This window comes from Rhinopithecus roxellana, chromosome 16 (genome assembly GCF_007565055.1).
Source record: "Rhinopithecus roxellana isolate Shanxi Qingling chromosome 16, ASM756505v1, whole genome shotgun sequence".
Taxonomy (NCBI): Eukaryota; Metazoa; Chordata; class Mammalia; order Primates; family Cercopithecidae; genus Rhinopithecus; species Rhinopithecus roxellana.
In genome coordinates this window covers 48,694,717-48,716,659 of record NC_044564.1, presented here as the reverse complement: position 1 = coordinate 48,716,659, position 21,943 = coordinate 48,694,717, and the positions used below count along the sequence as shown (strand labels likewise).

General features: G+C 38.4%; 1 protein-coding gene across 33 annotated transcripts in view; it reads right to left on the bottom strand.

The window, feature by feature from the left end:
- TRPM3 (transient receptor potential cation channel subfamily M member 3) overlaps window positions 1-21,943 on the bottom strand; it is a 938,690-nt gene that overhangs the window by 274,370 nt on the left and 642,377 nt on the right. For 24 of the 33 annotated variants that reach the window (XM_030919577.1, XM_030919573.1, XM_030919579.1 and 21 more), the window contains exon 6: window positions 20,906-21,077. In XM_030919577.1, coding sequence (XP_030775437.1) covers window positions 20,906-21,077 — 172 coding nt within the window. Of the gene's footprint in view, window positions 1-3,605; window positions 3,681-20,905; window positions 21,078-21,943 lie in introns of all 33 variants that reach the window. The other 9 variants (XM_030919575.1, XM_030919576.1, XM_010362920.2 and 6 more) reach the window with 1 other exon arrangement.

Sequence of the window (21,943 nt, the reverse complement as noted above, 5' to 3'; positions counted from 1 at the left end):
ACTTTCTCAGACTAAATGCTTTTATGCCCATGAATTGGAAGTATGCATGATGGTCTTTGCCTGTACATGTTGCTATTTATTTCTCCCGAGCCTTCCTATGTCATTAGTGTTTTATGATTTGTCCTTTTTTTTTTTTTTTAATAGCTTTTTAGTATCTAATCCCTTCTATTACATCTTTGTGTCAGGTTGGAAATCAGAGCTAAAAATAAAGCCAGGGAAATCAAATAGTGATGCTTATAACAATTTATTGAGCACCTACTTGCATAGGCTACGCACTATGCAAGGTTTTCAGAATGACAACAATGAATAACACACAGGCTGTGCTCTATAGGATCTCACAATCTACAGAAGATGGGAGACTGTGAAGGTAAATGGGAGACTATGAAGGCTCCATTCTACCAAAAGGAGCTGTATGTGGGAGAGGCTGATATAGAGTGCAGCAAGAGCATGGAGGATGAGGTGAATGTGGGCCCAGGAGGATACCAGGGAATGAGTTGGAGGGATGGGAATTCTGATAAGATTACAGAGAAGAGATGATTTTTAATCTGAGACTTAGAAGAAATGTAGGTTTTGGCCAGGAAGTCAGAGTGAGAAGAGAATGAAATTTTAGCAAATGTCAGAAAGAGACAAAACCACATCCAGTAGGGTATATCATTTAAGGGAAACCGCAAGTATCTTGAAATGGGAAATAAGATCTACATGGTGTTATGTTAGGAGAAGAAGCTATAAAATCAGATGAAAAATATGAAAGGTAGTTAGCAATGAAATAAGGAAGATATTGGGTTCCATCAAGATAACAGGTTTCTATGTTATGCTAGGAACCTATTGTATCTAACCACCAACAGTAAACTTTGCTGACTTTGAGACCAAAATGCCAGGCAAACATTTGCGACCCAACTCTTTCTAATCTGAAAAGAGAGCTCAAAATTCTTCCCTGAATGTAAAAGTGTCTAAGAAGTCTTAGAATGGTGGACAGCTCTCCTGTTCAGACCTACTTGTTTACAGGAACTATCCCAGTCCCTGAACAACTAATTCCAATGTAGAAAAGTCTCTTTGCTGAAAAAAGGGAGGTCTTTAGCTTGAATAGGAAAATGGGTGAGATAAACATGACAAGCCAATACCAAGAAACCAGTTTCACTCAAATTTGTTCTGTTCCCTCAAAGTTATTTTTTTGGCTTCATTATGATCTTTATTGACAAAGTAACTTTTCATTAACAAGCATGACAAATATTTCAGTGACACAGTCAACTGTGTCAAGTCGCTTCATAAAATGAAAAAGCAGCGATATAGATTGTGTTGTTTTCTCCACACAAATTATTCCTTAGAGGGAAGACCCTCTAAAAGGCGGGGAAAGCTTTAAACGTGTTTACTTGAGAGCACCTGAAAAATGACGTCATTACAGTCTAAAGTGAACTAATCATCAATTTGGCATTTGTAGTTTGGAAGGCCTTTCCCTTGACTGTTTGAGGCAGTAGAAAGTTTGCGTGATTGGGCTGAACAGATTATAGCACCCACAGAAGGAAATAAGATGTTCTTGATATACAGTCATGTGTTGCATAACGACACTTCGGTCAATGACAGACCACAAATACAATGGTGGTCCCATAAGGTAATAATAGAGCTGAAAAAATCCTGTCACCTAGCGACATCTTGATGATCCTGACACTGTGCAGGCCTAGTTTAATGAGTGTGTTTGTGTCTTCATGTTTAAGAAAAAAGTTTAAAAAATAAAAAGATACAAAATTTTAAGAACAGATAAAAGCTCATAGAATCAGCAAATGAAGAAAATATTTGTGTATAACTGTATAATGTGCTTATGTTTTAAGCTAAGTGTTATTGCAAAATAGCCAAAAAGTTTAAAAAAATTAAAAAGTTTACAAAGTAAAAAAGTTACAGTCAACTAAGGTTTAGTTCTGAATAAAATTTAAAAAATAAATGTAGTATAGCCTAATTATATAGTGTTTATAAAGTTTACAGTAGTGTACAAAAATATTCTAGCACTCACTCAGTGACTCACCCAGAGCAACTTTCAGTCTTGCAAGCACCATTCATGGTAAGTGCCCTATTAAGGCATACTATTTGTATCTTTTATGCAATGTTTTTACTGTGTGTTTTCTATGTTTAGATACACAAATACTTACCATTGTGTTACAATTGCCTACGGTATTCAGTACCACATAGTAACATGCCATACAGGTTTGTAGCCTACAAGCAATAGGCTATACCATATAGCCTAGGTGTGTAGTAGGTTATACCATCCAGGTTTGTATAAGTACACTCTATGATGGTAGTGACAAAATCACCTAATGATTCATTTCTGAGGATACAGTATCCCCATCGTTAAGCGATGCATGACAGTATGTGTAATCTGTCCAGGGGAATCTTCACTTTCTTTTCAAGTTACATGGTTTGGACCCAGAATATATTAGTCTTTGAGAGTATATTTCACTCCTTCCTAATTCAAGAGCTCCCTGGATGAAGTTCTACTATGACCTTTAACATACAGTGTTTCTAATCTCTCTCATGGGACAGTTATGGGCCCAATGATGGAAATTTTCATGTCATGGTTATCCCAATGCATTTGATGATGGTGCAATGATCAAAAAAGATGCCAGTGATGACAATTGAACGTCCCTTTGCCTTCCCAGCCTCCTTCATATATTCTCAGGCATAGGATGACAAAGGGAAGTCCACGAGTCACATGAAGAAAGACTGTAGCCATGGGTACACGATCAGGAGGTCCTCTGCTTGCCTCTACCCCCACCCTTCTCTCCATCACCCTGACCTATGGGTTCATGATCAGGAGGTCCTCTGCTTGCCTCCATCCCCATGCTCCTCTCCATCACCCTATCCTATGAGTACACGATCAGGAGGTCCTCTGCTTGTCTCCATCCCCATGCTCCTCTCCATCACCCTGTTGTATTTCTTCCTAATGTTGTTTCTCTACCATCTTGCAACCAACCACCATCTTCTTCCCAAAGTTTTGCTTGATGACTCATTCCAACTGAATCAATGCTCAACCTGTATTTGGCACAGAGTTGGTGCTCAGAACAGTTGCTGAATGAAATAATGACCCTCAAACTCTCCAAGGTAACAAAACTTTAGGGGAGCCTTTCTTTTTAATGAGATAATGCTTCCATGTATAGGATGAAAGGAGAAAGTGTTTTGGAATTATGTCAGCCTAGGTTTGCACCCAGCTGTCCCACTAATCAGATTTAAGGCAAGGGCTTAACCTCTTGGAGGTGCCATTTCTTCACCTGTATAAAAGGAAGATAATAATCCCTATCTTGAAGGGTTTTTGTGAGTATTAAAAGAGATAGCATATATGAAAATGCCTAGCATAGTACTTGGAACCTAAATAAATGCTTATTCCCTCCTAGTAGTGTTGCAGTAGTGCTGTCAAGCTGTCCTATATGGTATCTTTAGGAATGATAAATGATAGGTAGTAACTAATTTCTGATGTGGTTGAATGTCAGAAGAGATAGAGATAAAACAGCAGTCGTAGGGAGTGATATTGTTAGGAAATTGTAAAGGAAATGAAGACCTCTGTAGTTAATTTCTTGGAGTTTAAGAAGAAATTAACATTTTCCGTTAATTATACTTACCAACTGAGTCTAATTGGCAACTACCCCAAAATGAATAAAACAAGCGGGAGTCAAGAGAGAAAAACGGCAGGCATCCTGTCAAAAAACAAAATCTTTGAAATTTCTACACTCTATGGTTGCATACACATTTTATTAAAGCAGATGGATTACCCAATTTATATAAATTTATATATGTGATGTCAACTCAAGTTGCACAGTGAAACCTATGTAGAGCATCACCCAGCCCTTCTGTACCAGTTATATCTTGTCTCATCACTCCTTCAACTGGACAGGTCCTTAAAAATCATAGCCCTTTGCTGGAGGAAGTATCATTCTTTATTCTTTTCCAGCCTAGATAGCTGCTGTGGTGTGGAAAGGGTCAAATGAGTTAATATCTGTTAAGTGCTTGTACTGATGCTTAGAACTTAGTAAAACCTCAAGAAATCTTAGTTGTTGTTACATTAATTATAATGATAATTATGAATCTTCTAATTCTGTGTTTTCCAGGAGAGGATAGGAATTCAATTCTTTCCTTCTCTCCTTTTAATAACATTTTCCTGATTTCTGGAGAAATAAGTGTTCCAGTTTCAAGTGTTTACCTACTTTTGACTTAAAAGAACTATCCATTTACAGGCTAATCTACCCAGTTTCTTTTCTTTTCTTTTTAAAAGAGGAATTGAAACAAAGCTAACATGTTACTCAACATGCATAATATTATCTATTGGACTGATTCCTCTTTCTCTCTCTGGCCAAGGTATAGATATAAATTATATCTACATCTATGACTATATCTACATATCTTCCAAAAAAATCATCAAAACCATTTCAGTATAATTGGCAGGTTTCCTACCAATTTGGTTATTCTTTCCCAAACTGGGAGATAAATTTAATGGTAATATCATATTTCTGGAGTTGCTAAGCAAGCTAGCCTTTGGTCAGATGCCCTCAGAGGAGGACCCCATGAGTTTGAACAGCTCTGCTCTGCCTTCCTTTTGTTCCTTCCTTAGAAACAGCATTAAGGGAAGACCCCAAATCCTCAAGTTAGGTCTCTAGACCCTAGCTTCCTAGGATCAAGCTAGACTTCGAGAGCAACCTCACTTGTGGCAAATATTGGGAGGTAGGAGTTTGGCAGCTGGTAGCTGGCTGGTGAGAGGCATGTAGGTACTCACCCACTTTTCATGAAACATCAACATCACTTGGTTATATGTCAGCACCCATACCCTGGCAAAGTGGCCTTCTCATAAGAATGTACTCACTGGGGAAAATGCAAAGCAATATCCCTTGAAGCATAGACTCTAAGGGTTGGTTCCTCTGGATTCTCAATAGTTTGTAAAATGGCCAACCAAGAGCAACTACTGTACATTTTCCAGAAAGTTCCTAATTAGTGTGTTTCTGAGTACATAAATTCGGCTTTTAAGCACATACTCCCCAGGCCATTCTACCACTGTGTATGGCAATTAGACCGCTGGCTTAATACTATCAGCAAAGCATCAAATAGACAACACCACAAACCCTCCAGGAAATTTAGCATAAGCACTTGTTTATGGAACCAAGCACAACATTGGCTTCGCTATGTCTTTCCTGCAGAGCGAATAGCATGCTGGTATTTTCAGCTTATTTTTCTCAATTATCAAACCCTAATGAACAAAAAATTAAGTAACATTTTAGTGAAGGTCAAGCAGGGTGAGATTAGTGGTAATATGGTTAAAAATGGAAATCTCTGGATAGCAGGTATGTGTTATGTCCCAAATTGTCTCAAGATTTTCTTAATTACCCTTCAGGACACAATAGAAAAAAAATGGTCTTAAGGGGGAAAATTAGGAATAAAAAGTAAAACTAAGGTAGTGACACAAGGCTGGGCAAAGAAGAGCAGACTAGGAGTGTACAGTTCAGGTTCAGATAAAAGCTCTGCCAAGGTAATTCACATAATGAATTTAGTCAGAACATGTGACTGTGATTTTTCACAAGTGGGTTTCCTATCTGCAAGATGAAAGCAATGAACTAAGTGATGCTCATTGTCTGAATTCCTGTAGCACTTTGTATTACTAAAGGGCACTTAGCGTCTACTGCTTTGCCCTATTCACAATAGCAAATACGTGGAATCAACCTGGGTGCTCATCAGTGGTGGACTGGATAAAGAAAATGTGATACATATACACCATGGAATACTATGCAGTCATAAAAAAGAATAAAATCATCATGTCCTTTGTAGCAACACGGATATAGTTGAAGTTGGGGTCATTATCTTAGGCAAATTAACATAAAAACGGAAAACCAAATATCACAAGTTCTCACTTATAAGTGGGAGCTAAATCTTGGGTGCACACAAACATAAAGACAGAAATAATAGACACTAGGGACTCCAAAAGGAGGCAAGGGCTGAAAATCTTCCTATGGAGCACTGTGTTCATTAACTGGGGTGATGGGATCAATAGAAGCCCAAACCTCAGCATCATGCAATATACTCTTGTAACAAACTTGTACATGCACCTCCTGAATCTAAAATAAAAATTAGAAAAAAAAAAAAAAACCACTTGCTGCTTTATAACGCAGCTCTTTTCATACAGAGAGGCTGTAGAGCACAGTGGCTGAGGCATGGGCTAAGATGCATACTTCTTGAGTCTGCTGTTTACTAGCGGTCTGACCTTGTGCCTCTGTGCTTCATTTTCTCACTGGTAAATGGGAGTAATAAAGGTATCCCCTTAAGGGTTGTCATAAGGACTAAATCAGTTATTTTTTATACATTGTTTAGAATAGCACTCAATCAACACTAGTTATTATTAACTTATTTGTAAGACTAAGCTCTTCAAGTATACAGCTATACCTTATTTATCTTGCTACCCCTACAGTGCCCTGAGCATTACAGATGCACAAGCAAATACAGTAGAGAAAGCGCTTAATAAAAAGTATTGTCGGCCGGGAGTGGTGGCTCACGCCTGTAATCCCAACATTTTGGGAGGCCGAGATGGGCAGATCATGAGGTCAGGAGATCGAGACCATTTTGGCTAATACGGTGAAACCCCGTCTCTACTAAAAATACAAAAAATTAGACGGGCGTGGTGGTGGGCGCCTGTGGTCCCCGCTACTCGGGTGGCTGAAGCAGGAGAATGGCATGAACCCAGGAGACGGAGCTTGCAGTGAGTGGAGATGGCGCCACTGCACTCCAGCCTGGGCGACAGAGCGAGACTCCTCTCAAAAAAAAAAAAAAAAAAAAAAAAAAAAAAAAAAAAAAAAACTACTGTCAAGAGAAAATATAACAGAGAATAGTCACAATTTATTTTAAATGACAGTTTGAGTTCTTATTTTTGCCATATCTTAAAAGGCTGAAGAACTTTGACATGTATTTAGCTTCTTTATGAGGTGTCTTAGAAGTACAGTGGGGTGGAGTACAGAGAGAAGCACGTTTTTCATGGTGAGCACACAGACAATATTGACCGTGAAACCAGCAGTGAATGAGCTGCACCATAACGGGTGGTAGGACACTGGGGGAAGGGAGCTGGACTTTGGGGTGCCTAGGAACATGATGAAAGAGCACGATGGACAATTTTAGCTCCACTAGATTGTTCTCATGATGTGGATGTAAACATGGGACATTTTCAGTATCTCCAATATAATAGGATATCTGGTTATAGCTAAGAATTGGGAATACACCTAGGCTTTTAGTCATTCGCCAACCCTAAAGGGGGAAGGTAATTTTGATTCTGATTTCAGCCATTATAAAATGTAAGCATCAAATCTGTTACGTTGGTCTTATCAGTTTTATACACATCCTTTCTATGTGATTTGAGAATATTGTTCTCTCCAATGTCCTTAACCAGCCTCTCTTACGTTTCCTGACTTGACTCTTTCCTTTTGTTTTAAAAGGAGTAGAGGATTGCCAGAAGTGAGCAAGAGAAAAGAAGGTATGTCAAACACAGCTGTGGGGGCACTTGACCTACAAGTCAAGAATGATACTCATACCCTTGAGGGAGAAATGCCCAGGCCCTGTGAATAGACTGCTTTCAAAGGTTTTCTTCCCTTCCCTCTCTCCCTTCCTCCTTCCCTTCCTCTTTCCCTTCCCCTCCCTTCCTTTCCTTTCTTTTTTTGTTATAAAAGCAATATTTTCTCATTGTAAAAAACATCATCAAGCTATTTTTAAAGGTATAAAGTGAAAAGTGTCACTCTCTGTATTTTTTCCCCCACCTCAAGTCTCACTCCCTGGAAACTGTAACTAATCAACGTTCACCTGTGTCCTTTCAGGTATTTTTATAAGTATATATATGCAATTTTAAGATAACATAATGTGATTACACTGAACATACAGTTGTACTGCTGTACAACTTTTAACTTGAGAAAAGAAAAATCATACTCTAGAATATCTTCTATATGAGCCCAACAGAGCTGCTACATTATTCATAATAGTTTCAGAGTATTTCACCATATGTCAACATACAATTTGTTTAGTTGCCTATTGATGAATCTTTAGGCTATTTCCATTTTATTACTGTAAACAATATTGTAGTAAACATATGTAAAATGAATTCCTAGAAGTAAAATTATGGGACTAAAGGGTACATACATTTCATATTTAATAGGGGTAGCCAAATTGTCTTCCAAATAAGATTGCCCTATTTATGCACTCACAATAAATGTGTGAGTACATATTTCTCTATATACATAATGACACTCAATATTTTTAATATTTGGCTTTTCCCAATTTGATAGGTTAAAAATAGTTTTAATTTTCATTTATTCAATTATGAATGAGGTTGAGCACTTGTATTTTCTTTCCTATGATCTTCCTGTGGATAGATTTTGCCCACTTTCCTATAAGGATTTTAATACTTTTCTTTTTGATTTGTAGATACTCTTGGCATATTATGGAAATTAGCTCTTTATCATTGTTGTGAATATTTTCTTTGCATTGCCACTTGTCTTTTGCATTTGTTCGCTGTATTTTCTAATAAGGTTTTTTTTTTTTAACATTTAGTTTATTTTTCTACTGAAACTTAGCTTGTGTGAATGAAAAAGTTACAATAGCTATATGAGTTTGATATTATGAAATGGTGGAGGAAAAAGATGTTAAGCCAGAAACTGAGCCAGGAAATTGTTTTATCATCATGTGTATACTATTACTCTATATACTGTGTTATACTATTACTATTATAATCTTATATACATGTTATACTGTTACCTTAGTATGTTTCTACTATTACATGATGTTTTGATATAGGTGTGTGTATATATACATACATACGTATATATGTATGTGTGTATATATACATACATACGTATATATGTATGTGTGTATATATACATACATACGTATATACGTATGTATGTATACACACACACAATTTTTACTTGTTAATTAAAAAATAAAAATGAACAAAAACTAAAAAGCAGACTATTTTATCTTATCATGCTAAAGAAAAGAAGTTGCTTTTTTTCTCTTTGCTGCTTGCAATGCTAAGTTCTAGTACTATAATATATTGAAAAGTTTATCTTTTATCTCCACTACAATGTGAGCTCCATATTGATAGGAGATCTCTCTCTCTCTCATTTTCTCTCTTGTTCTCTCGCTCTCTCTCAATGTTGTGTCCCTAGTATTTTAAAAAGTGCCGTCACAAATACGGATTTAAGAAATATGAAACACACACACACAAAAGAAATTGTTTTACAAGAGTATAGCGAGAGAAAAGGCAAGGTTTATTTTCAAAGTGCTTGCTTGTGGTTTCACTAAATCTAAGACAACAGATACTCCTAGGCTTTGTTCACTTAACAAGATGGAAAGGAAATCTCAGCTGTCTATAGAGCTACCATTTAGGTTTCATTGAATAATGCAAGCTAAAATTATAAAAACAAAAACTAACTAGAGTTGGATTCTGTGTATCTTGATCGCTAAAACAAAGTGACCCAGTTCACTATTTATTAAGAGAACTTTAGCTAGTAATTATCTTTTTATAATTGTCGTCAGCAAACACATTCAATTATATATTTACTGGCATTCCGAAGGTTTCAAGAGCCCTTCAGGACTGTCTGTATCTTGCCAAATCATTAGTTATCACTTAGGTGTTATTAAAGTATAAGAATTTCAAGTTAGATAATTGGCATAAGAATCCTTTAAATCCCTCACAAACTCATCTGCTCATCAGAGTCTCCTAAAATGTTTCAACAGAGTCAGATGATGGCTGGACAAGTCTCTTGTTCTTTTCCCCCAAGAGGGCCAAGACCCAGTTATAACCTTTTTATTTCCAGGATGGATTTGAGAGGCTGGCCAACCTCCATTTTACTGCCTGCTGCCAAGGTGACTGGCATGTGTAGATGACATTAGAATTATCTTCCAGGATTCATCTTACAAGCATTAACATCACGAGTACAGTGTCATAGAAACACTTCTATTTATTTTTAATATTTTGGAACTTAAAATGTTACCAAATGATGTGTAATAAAATATGTGATAAAGGATCCATTAGGGAATGCAGATGCATTATGCATGGTGCTGCATATGCGATTATTGTTTAGAGGCTAAGGGGATCTGTTTAGGTTTGTTAACTTAAAAAGTTAACTAAACCAGGATGGTCTCAAATAATCTATATTTTTTTAGGCAGTTTGTCTCAACCTGATTTCCAGAGCTAGTGCAAGACTTATCACTAAAAAGCTCACAGGTAAAGAGCAAAAGAGCCAGCTATGACTTGCAGCTGCAGGAGCTATTTTTGAGTGAGGTTTTTCAATGAGCACATTAGAATACACAGACATATCTTATTTATGAGTGGCGGATACATTTTATCTCATGTGCCAACTCCAGCCAACTCTTAATGACCATCTGTCTCTCAATATCTAGTCTTCCTTTCCTTCATAGTGATAGGATTTTAGCTGGCTATGTGTTTGTCCAGGATGAAGACTACATATTTCTAATCGCCTTTTAGTAAGGTGTTAGCATGTGACAAAATACTGACACACAAGATGTGAGCTAAAATGGTGTGTGTGACTTCCTCACCTTGCCTTTCAAAGGAAGGGTAGGCCCTCGCCTTGCTCTTTTTTCCTGATTGTTTCTGGCCAGAATGTAGATGTGACAGTAGGCTCCCATGGAGCATGCAAACAAGGAGTGCCAGAGCACAGGAGATGAAATGAGTCCTCACAGGAGTGAGGCACCCACATCAGAGCCGACCTCATGTTCAGAGTAACATATGAATAGGAAAAACTCCTGTCTCATTGAAGCATCTATTAGTTTGAGTCATTGTTACTGAGGCAGGACCTGTGTCCTAACTAAGGCTATATGGTTATGAATTGTATCGAGACTCAGCGGGGAAAGTGTCATGCTAGGTTGGCAGTGTTGGGTAAGAGACCTGAAGATCTCCTGCCAATCTAATCTCTTACTATATGAATACACAAGTTACTCTAAAATGGAAAGCTCCCCAGAAGAAATTCTCATTAGAAACTCATACATCATACCTCCCTTTTGTCATCTTCCTATCTCCCCGTGCTACTGCAGACCACCCAGTCTTGGTCTCTGTTTATTTACTATAAATGCAAAGAAATGAGACTTACTTAACCATCATAATAAGAATAAAAATAAATATGTCATATTTATTATATATTGTTTATTCATATACACAATCTCTAAAAAGAGTTTCCCAGGAAACTACATGTTTATTTCAATCATGTTGCCATTACTAAAATATTTTTGGTATCTTTTTGGAAGTGTTATATCTCTTATAATAAAGTGAACGGGTCAAGTCACTTAAACTCTTTTTAGAACATTTGTTGTGCACAACATTAACGTCAGTGTTGGCGTCAGAGATATTGGTAAATTTATTGAGGACGTCAGCGGTGCTCGTTAGATAACCTCTGTCAGAGTCCCATGACAAATTGGCTTCAAAATTTAACAAAAGAAAACTAATACATATAGGGTTTTTACTATATAGTCCAGAGAAACGAAAGACATATACCAGAAATGGAATGTGAATTTTTGAAAAGCATGATTCATGAATGTATTCATTCACTTAAGATTTATATTAGTCCTCCGGCCTATTTCCAAAATAATTCTCAGTAATTTATAGATTAAATGTTAGAGTTCTCTTTGCATTCAATTTAGTAACTCTTTATTCTGCTAAAACCTTGATTTATTAAACAATATCCTAGGCAATGCCCTCGAGTTAAAAGGCTGTCCAGGGACCCACAGGTAAAGCACCCACATTTCTGGGCCCTTGCCTCTCCCCCAAGTCAGCTAATAACTGTGGATTGTAGGATTTCTCTGAGCGTCAAGGACTCTGACAGGAAGGTGCCCAGCTTTGAGCACATTTCTGGAGTCCCTTAGCCTGAAACATATAAAGCAGTGGTGCTAAAAGTGGGTGCTGCCGAATTGGAAATTCTGATCTGATTTGCTCCATGAGCTAGTTCTGCCTGTTAAGCAAGTCGGTGTGTCTCTTCCCATGAAAAACAGCCTCCTATAGCTATTACGGAAGAAGGTCAATTCAAGTAGATTTAGTTTTCATATATGCCAAGAGCTCTAATACAGACAATGACTTTTGTCCTCATCTGGGAGAGAAGAGGTTTAAGATCCAGTGCAAGTGAAATTAGATATGGGGAAGAACTTCCCAATAGCAAGTGACGTTAGGATTTGAAGGAGGTACCAGGGCTGATGTCCAGCTTGCTGTGGATTGAGGATGCCAGAGCCTTCACAGGTTTGTTAAATACGTATTTTGAATCTCACTGCCATTCACTAGTAATGTTTCCTCTACATATGTCTTTATACTTGTATAGGCTACCTTATAGAAGGGTGTGGTCCTGCCAAGTGAGGAGAGGGTTATGGGAAAGATTTAGAAAAAAGGAAACTCAGGATAACATGCTCTGAGTAGTGTTTCCTAAGAGATGCTGTTGGTGTCTGGGCCAGGCGATTCTTCATGTGAGACTGCCCTGCATACTGTAGGATGTTAACATTCCCGGCCCCTCTCCCATGCCATTAATAAGCACCAGAAATTGTGACAACCCCAAATCCCATCTCTCACATTTTAAAGTGTCTCCTAGGGGAGGCACACAATCAGAGATAAATAGATGTGTTGGTTTAGGAACTTTATAATAAAACATATTTTTGCAGATATTTCTAAATATCAATATCCCCAAATACCAAATTTAATTACATTTTATGAATCCTGCAATCCTTTCTGCTCCTTGTTTACTTAGAAATGCTAAGCCCATTTTGATCTGCTGCTTTAGAGAAAGGTACTCTAGGTGGCTTCATCAGATGAGGCCATGCTCAAATGTCAGAAAAATATGGAGCTTCAAATTCTCCCCCAAGCAAACTTTGAAAGTAGCAAAAGCACTGGTTATGGGAATCTAAGCCTACCCAGACACTCTATCAATTACTATTGCAAAATAGGTATATCTATAAGGTCTGCCATGGGGAAATAATCCCTTAGACTAGATTACGTATGACATAGATTTCACTTTCAAGTAGGGAGATAACAAAGTCAGAAAATTCTAGCCTCGTAATGAAATTTCCTATACCCAAGGTTGATGTTCACAATCTAATTAGATGTGCAATCCAAACAAAGTGTCCATTTAGCCTAACCTAAAATATAATTCAAAGACAAAGGAATAACACCCCAATCAAATGGAGCCTGAAAAGAACTAGATTTCTGTCCTCTTCTAATCTTTTTGAATAAAATGGCAAATTACAAGAAAAAAATCTGATGTTGACTCGAATCTAATATTTCAAGATATAGTCTGGGTCAATTCATATTCAGCTCAAGTTCCTACACCTGCAACAAGTAGAGTACTCAACAATCCTACTGCCATTTATGACTACTCGAAGACACTGATACAGCTTGGATTTTTAAAGAAAGCTGAAATTTTCTCTATTATTCTCTGTTTACTGAGACAGGAGGGACAACTACAGTTTAGAATATATTTCTTATTGCTGCAGTGACTATTAAATTACTCTGTAACAAATAATAGAGGCGTAGTGATAAGTAGCAGAATCTAATTTTGAGCCTCCACTTTTCCCTTTGAACCTTTCTGTAACTAAAGAGAGTATAAGACTTCTCTTTAACAAGCAGAGCCAGGTTATGATTTGTTATAAGACATGTTTGTTTGTTTGTTTGTTTTTTGTTTTTGAGACAGAGTCTCACTCTTGTTGCCCAGGCTGGAGTGCAATGGCGAATTCCTGACCTCAGGTGATCTGCCCACCTTGGCCTCCCAAAGTGCTAGTATTACAGGTGTGAGCCACTGCACTGAGCCTGTTATAAGACATTCTGATGAACACCTTGGGCTCTGGTGGGCTTTGAGGGAGAGGGTTCAAGTCTGTGGTTGGAACCTATGGCAGTGAGGCTGTGTAGACATGGCACATGGCACTGAACCACCAAGAAGGCAGGAGAGGAATCAATGTTTTTGAACTGCCACATAACAGAATGATATGTTGATTCCTTTAATCACAACTCACTGTGAGGAATTGTTATCCCTAGTTTACAGATGGAGAAACAAAGTCAAACACAATAACTTGCCCAAGGTCACAGAACCCTGACGATCTCAACTCCCAGGCTACCTGCCACTGTTACTTTATGCCACTAGCAACAGGCAAAGACTTCCCCTTCTCCCAAAAGTTATACTCTTTCCTTTAAACCTTTAAAAGAAAGTCACAATTGCTGAAGATTTTTCTAATCTTGAATTCTAAGAATTGCAATGTAATATTCATTTTAAATAGTTTTTGGCTAGCTGAAAGTTGAATTTGCAACTAGAAAAGATGATTGTTAAATCTTTAAGATAAATTTCAGCATGCAATAGTGTATTTCTTAATTTTTATTTTTTGAAAGAATTGTTAAAAAAATTCTTAGACCCATATTTGCCATGATGCTGCTACTGAGTTAAGGAAATATTTTAAGATCTAGCCTGTGTGTGGTCAACATTGGCTTAAAAATGCTTTTGTACTGAAATATTTATAAAAGAAATGATATGCTGTCTGGATTTCCTTCAAAATTATTCAGAGGAGGAAGTAGGTGGGTGTATGGATAGAGAAAACAAGATTGGCCAAGGGCTGATAAATGTAGAGGCTGGATGATAGCTATGGGGTTGTTATAATAACATTCCTTAATAATAACAATTTTATAAGAATTTTAAATTCTTATCAGGATACATAGATGCTACTTTCTGGAGTAGTCCCTTGGTATCCACTCTTTAAGCTAATACATGTTTATTGAGCAGCTACTATGTTTCCAGCAATATATTAAGTTGGTCCAACTTATGTAAATATCTCAACAGTAAAATAAATATTAAAAATTATTTATGAACCTGTTTATTTAAACACTTTAAAAGTGTGGGTCACTTTTGATAATTTACTTAACCATCTCTCTGTACATCAATCTACTCTCGATTAATGACTTTATGTTCTTTTAAATGTCAGGCATAACATTTTTTTTCATTCATAGACACTAATGGTACTTCAGGGATACAGATATATAGAGAATAAATCAGTTTCTTTTTCTTGCCTCTCATCTCTGTTTCCTACTTGCCAGGTAAAATCCCAGATTGATGACTATTCTACCACTGTAACTGAACATGGCTGGAAAAAAACCATACAACTCTGATGATTCATGCCGCTTTAAATTTACAACCGCAAATACCAACTGTGCTGCATGAGAATTCCACATTTCCCTAGTCTGTTCATTCTCCCAGTCTCTAAACTGACTGTAGTTGTTTTCTGTCTCTAATCTTCAACACCTTCTCCTCTTACACACTCCTAGCCAATAACCCCCTGTATTATTTTAGGTAGATATAGAAGCTATGTTTAGAGAATCACCTTATCTTTCCACCAGAAAGTGTCCCATCTTACCCACATCTGTGCCCATAATACTCTGCTTTTCCTCCTGTTCTTTCTTTGTGCATGTTCTTTATTTCTGCGTGGAACCTCACCCCTTCTCAAAAACTTTGTACAAATTCCCTAGAGACTAGTCCTCAGCCCCTTTCTTTTCGGTAAACACTTACTCCTTAGGGGCTTTCTGTCATCCCACTGTTTTAAGGATACATTGGTGTCTCAAAGGATGACCACGCATCACCGTTGAAGTGTCTGTTCCTTACCCTGAATGCTCAATTCAATAGCAAGCCCTCTTGAGCTCTATTTTCAAAATATATCTTAGGACAAAGATTTTATAATGCCATTTATATGAAGTACCTAAAATAGACAAATGCATAAAGATAGAAAGTAGAAGAGTGGCTACTAGGAGTTGTGGGGAAGGGGTAATGAGTAATGGGGAGTTAGTGTTTAATGAGTACAGAGTTACAGTTTGGAATGGTGAAAATGTTCTGGAGATGAATGGTGGTGATCGTTGCACAAAAACGATGTGAATGTATTTAATGAAACTGAATTGCACACTTAAAAATCGTTAAAATGGTAAATTCTAGGTTATGTATATTTATTTTACCACAATTTCAAAAACAAAGCTTTGTCTTCTGTGTGTGTGCCTTTGTGTGTGTGTGTTCCCCAAAGTAAGTGCCCTGGTATCTGGGTCTGTGCCTCTCTCCTACTTTGTACCCCAGACTTCTCCCTGACTGAGTGCTTGCTTGTCAATGTGCCCATGTGTCACCATCTGCCTTGATAATCTAGCAAGGGACTGGTGTTTTCATGAATGGGATGTGATATGTCCCTGACAATCTACCCAAAAACTGGCATCTGATGGCAGCTTCTCCAGCATCTCTGCCATCCTGACCATCTGCCATGGCCTGCTCTTCAGCTCTGCACTGCTGGGCTCTTCTTCTCACGGAGGCTAGGCTGCTGTCCATGAGCCTCTCTGGGCTTCCCCTGCAGTGCTCCCCCACCCCCCATGCAGACACACACACACACACACACACACACACAAACTCCAACCACTTTCTACTACCTCCACTGCTGCCACCCTTTTTCAAATCAGTTACCTCTCACCTGCCTTATTGCAATAGCCTCCTGAAGGCATTTCCTTGTTTTTCATCTTGCTCTCTATCTCAATCTAATCTCTACGTACAATAGCAGAGTGATGTTTTAAATAATAAGAGAGATCCTGTAACGTCCCAGATCCAATCTTGGTTAGAATAAGCTCCAACTCTTTACCAAGCTTTCCCTGCTCCTCACTGAACACCTGGTGACTTAGTTCCTGCTTTCACTCTCCAGAGAATGCTCTTTCACAGCCGGCCACTCACTTCATTCAGGTTGTTGCCTGAATGATACCTCCTCACAGAGGCCATTCCTGATCACCTAATGGAAACTATCCTCTCAATGCACACATGTGCATGCACACAAGTGCACAGATAGATGCCTTACTCTGCTTTATTTTTCTCGAAAGCACTTTTTAAAAACTATCGGCCACCACACAGTTAGTCGTTTTCTTACTTATTACTCTGGTTGCCCCCTTGATATAAGCTCAATGAATTGTTCATGGCTGCTTTTCTAGACCTTAACCATGACTGCTACTTAATAGGAATTCAGTAAGTATTTATTTGCTAAAGGAATGACTGAAACTGTTCCTTGCATATTAAATTTGAAGTTTAAAAAACGGCAGACAGGAGAGCATTGTGAGGCAGGTAACTGCTCATGTCTGAAAGGTTTCTCTTTTATAAACAAAGCCCATCGCTAACTGATGATGATACTTCAGTCCTGACTGTTGGCTGGAGGAATGCATGGGGGAGGAGGGACAATGAAAGTCAGAGCGTGGAGAAAAAGGTCAAACACTGGGGCTTGGAGTGTGTTTTCAGTGATCATTGTCATGTTGATGAAAAAGCGTTTATGAGTCTCCTGAACAGGATTCACTTAATGTTTAGGGGAAATATTCTTCAGAAGATTACACCATTTATGTAAGAAAACAAAACAGGCTAGTTGATAGGATACTACAGTATGCAGGTCACCCCTAAGTGATGAAGGGGTGTGGCACTTTAGCAAGGAGATGCTGAGGGGCGTTCAGACCTCCCTGGGGCCATCCTGAGTGTAAGACGTGGTAGACACTGTTATTGTGGTATAGAGTTTCATTTTCAGGCAATTGAATTCCACATTTGTAAATCAGATTTCCTAAACTTCTGAAGCAGGAAATGAAAAAGTAAATGGAATGGTTGGGATAAACTTATAGAATAAAATTTTATTTATTTTTATTTATTTATTATTTTTTTGAAATGGAGTCTCACTCTGTCACCCAGGCTGGAGTGCAATGGCACGATCTCGGCTCACTGCAACCTCCGCCTCCAGGGTTCAAACGATTCTCCTGCCTCAGCCTCCTGAGTAGCTGGGATTACAGGCGCCCGCCACCATGCCTAGCTAATTTTTGTATTTTTAGTAGAGGTGGGTTTCACCATGTTGTTGGCCAGGCTGGTCTCGAACTCCTGACATCGTGATCCACCTGCCTTGGCCTCCCAAAGTGCTGGGATTACAGGTGTGAGCCACTATGCCCGGCCATAAAATTTTATTTTTAAAAAGAAGAACCACAAAATGTCCATGTTAGAAAGTAGATTTGCTGTTCCAAATTGCTGACTGAGGATTGCATTAAAGGTCTGTATTCTTCTGCTGTTTCTCATGTTAAGACCCGGTCTACTTTTACCTGTCTTTGTGTCTTTGTCAGTGCTGTTCTGGAGGGCCTTTGTGTTTTCAGTGAGCATTTTTTGCTGTTAACTGAATGGAGACCTCAAAGGTCCTGCTTTATCTATTTCAAAGAGCCTGGATCACTCCCTACCTTCTAAGGAGCTTGCTGCTCCGCCCGACTTTGGGGGCTGAGTACAGTAATGAGGGAAGTTGACCTAATGATTTATGAGTCACTCACTTGTAGGGTGATCCATTATCTCAGTTTGCCCAGACTGAGGGGGCCCAGGGATTTGGGACTTTCGCTGCTAAACCTAACAAAGTCCCAGGCAAACGGAGACAAGTTGGTCACCCTACCATTATTAAGTTCAGGGGTAGAACTGCTATAGGAGCCAACTCTTGACATTCACTACAGCTCATGCACAAATTCCTTACCTTGGGCCTTTTCACTTCCTGTGACTTCAGAATTTCTCTTGGGCTTTTATAACTTTCCTCTTACCATTTAATTATTAATATATTCACTGGAAAAGGAGACTGTGGGCCTCTGTGAAGCCACAAATACAGTCCCAAAAGTAAGTCCCGTGGTCCTGGATCTGTGCCTCTCCCCTCTTTTGTACTCTAGACTCCTGACGGGTCCCTGCTTGTCAATGTGCCCATGTGCCACTATCTGCCTTGATAATCTAGCAAAGGTCTGGTGCTTCCAGAAATGGAATGTGATGTGTCCCTGATGATCTACCCAAAGATTAGTGTCTGGTGGTGACTCCTCCAGCATTCCTGACACGCTGATCATCTACTGTGGCCTGCTCTTCAGCTCCATGCTGCTGGCTTCTGCTCCTCAGGGAGGCCAGGCCACTGTCCATGAGCCTCCCTGGGCCTCCCCTGCAGTGCCAACCATACATGCAGCAGCTCTGCCATTTCTGAAGAAAGGCACCCCTCCAGGCACGTACATTGCAAAAGGGCACTCCCTCTGGGATGATCAATTAGAAAAAGGCACCCCCTTCCTCTAGGCATTCTGGAAGGCACCAAGGCTTGACTAAAACCTAGGCTCTGGCTGGGTTTTAACTCCAGCTCCCATCCCCTTTGCTGGGTGCATCACTTACACAAACACATACCTAGGCCTGCTACCCACACTACTGGCTAACCAGCCCAGCTGCCACCAGGGACTGCCACAATGACATGCTTTTCCTGTCTGGACCGATTTTGTCTTATTACCGAGTACTGAGCTGGACCCTGAATTTATTCCTTGTTTCCTTGCTCTCATCCTCTTCAGCTTCCAGCTCAGTCCTATTTAAGCTCTCATTCTTAACCTGATGGCATACAAAAAGTCATGCTGTAGCTTATAAAAACCTAAATAGATATCACTGATTACATAACATTTGCCATTCTATCAACTACTGTAATGGAACTCAATTTTAGTATTTACAGCAAAACCTACCACCCACTGATCACAATGCTTTGTTACATTTGATCTCTGCTGGTCTCTGTATATTTTCTAGTCTTTTCTACTCTTTTTGTTTCCAGAAGATGTTCACCTTGGGATAATAATACTTGTGTTTCGTCTTTCCAAAGACAGTTGGGGAAGGAAAATTCCTAATATAATTTTTATTTCAGACCTAGGTCAAAATTTATTATTTCAGGTTTCACTGTGAAAAATATGAAACCACGAAACATGACACTTAAATGGTAGCAGTCCCTAAAAGGTGGGATCAGAAAAGAGAGTGTAGGAAGGAGAAGTTGTGGTCTGATGAAGCTAACATCCCAGTTTTTGGAAGAAGGTGGCTACAGAAATGAAGACCCATTTGTGGCAGGTGCAGAGAAAAATCTAGAGAAGAGAAAAGTGATTTGGACAAGTTGAATCACAGTACACAGAACCTCTGAAAACTCATCTAGCCAAAGGGAATCTTTTGTTCCTTGGAATTGTAGGCTTTGGAATTTCAATCAATTAGATCAAAGTTTCCCTGATGGGACATCTAATTACCACAAAGTTTGAGCCTGCCATGCAGCCTCACCTATTACTTTATAAAAACAAATTGAATTTTATTTTGTGAGGCGGGACAGTAGATTGCTTTCATACCTAAATCGCATTTAAATGCAAGCCACTTAGTGATCTGGGGCACATTGCTGTTTTGATGATGCTACCTTTCACAGTTAAAACAAATGTTTACACAATAAATATAGCAAATAGAGATTCTTATGCACTTAAGAGATAATATTAGTGTAACGATGTACTATGTGGTTCACATATACATCTATCTATATCTAAATCCATATATATCTAGAGACAATGAATACATACTTAAAATTGAGACAATTAAAATTTCATGGAGAGAGTTTCACATGATGCTTTAGCTTAGAGAGTGAATGTTCAATTTCTGTGAAATGACTTTGCACAGCCAGATCGGTGCTAAGATCAAAATCTGATTCTTTTGCTTTTCTGTTTAGCCACCAAAAAAAGCTTAATAAATAGAAACATTTTCTCTAGGGTGCCTTTTCTCCTTAGAATACCATGTAGATGATGAAGGAAAAGTTTGAAGAGAAAGCTTATCTGCATACATACACCCCAGATGGAGTTGAATTTTTCACACATGATACATAAGCTGGAGTCACTAATTGTGTAATCACTTCTTATGCCTCCAATTGTTCTCCTCTGGATGGCTTCCTTTCATTCTAAGCTCTGGCTCAGTAGAAATCGTGGTTCGTGTTTAAAACTTGCTTCAGTTTTTATTACATTGCTGCATGGTGTACTCAAAGTTATTCACTTTCAGCACACTTCTTACGAGGCATGCCAGTGGGAACAACCACTACTTACTTGTGTTTATCTTCTGGAGTGAAATATGCTTTTCCAGTTGTCTCCGAAGTTTCACCTCTGCTCCATATTTTCCAGTGGTCCCGTTGTCAGCCAGAATGAAGTGGGAATGCATGCTGTTGAGAACAGTGAGCTTGCTCATGGGATTGGACATGGTCTGATATGGCCGGACAACCTGCAGGGTATCAAATGGAAGAGGCAGACATCAGAAAAAAAGAACACAAGACATGAAAAGGAGAATCAGACAGAGGAAAGAGAGAAAGAAAGAACATCAATTCTGTGGTACAGTGAAAGTACAGTCTACATCTTCTTCTTAGTATTGCTTTGGATAGAGGCAAGATTTATGGCAAAAGTTATTCAAAGCAAGACTGTGCTTAAATGAGTATTTATTTATTTACTGAAATGAGGCAGAAAATAGAGATGTGCTCTCATTGTACTAAAAAACTGGCATGCCAATTTGTTTGTTGTTTCATTTTGAAGTCAACCTTCTGTTTGCTAATGAGCCCAAAACAATGTTACAATCTTGTTAGTTTGTTTCTTTCCTTTCTCTAACATGTCCACACATTAATAGGCACAGCAGAACAATTATAATGCTGGAGAAGGTGGCGGGACGCTAGGAGAAATGTGATCCTTTCTGTCAATCCCATTCAGTAATTTGAGGGTCTCTTATTTAAAATCAGCATTGTTCTTACTAGATACCTTATTTAGGTGGAAATCTTGAATAAAAAATAATTGTCTCATGAGACAGATATGAATCAGGCCCAAAATGTTCAACTCTGTCTCATTCTACCTTTTTTGCTGTTATTTTAATTTTATGGTGAATTACACTACTTAAAATAGAGCAATTTCAGTGCGGCCTTTCAGATTTTTTTTTTTTTTTTTTTTTTTGTATAAAAAGAATAGCAATACCTATTGTGAGCTAGTTGCTCTATACATATTATCTATATTCCTTGCGATGATCCTGCAAAATAGATGCTCTTGTGTTCATTTTGTAGGTGAAGAAACCAAGAAATGGAGAGGTAAAGTAATTTTTCTGAGAGT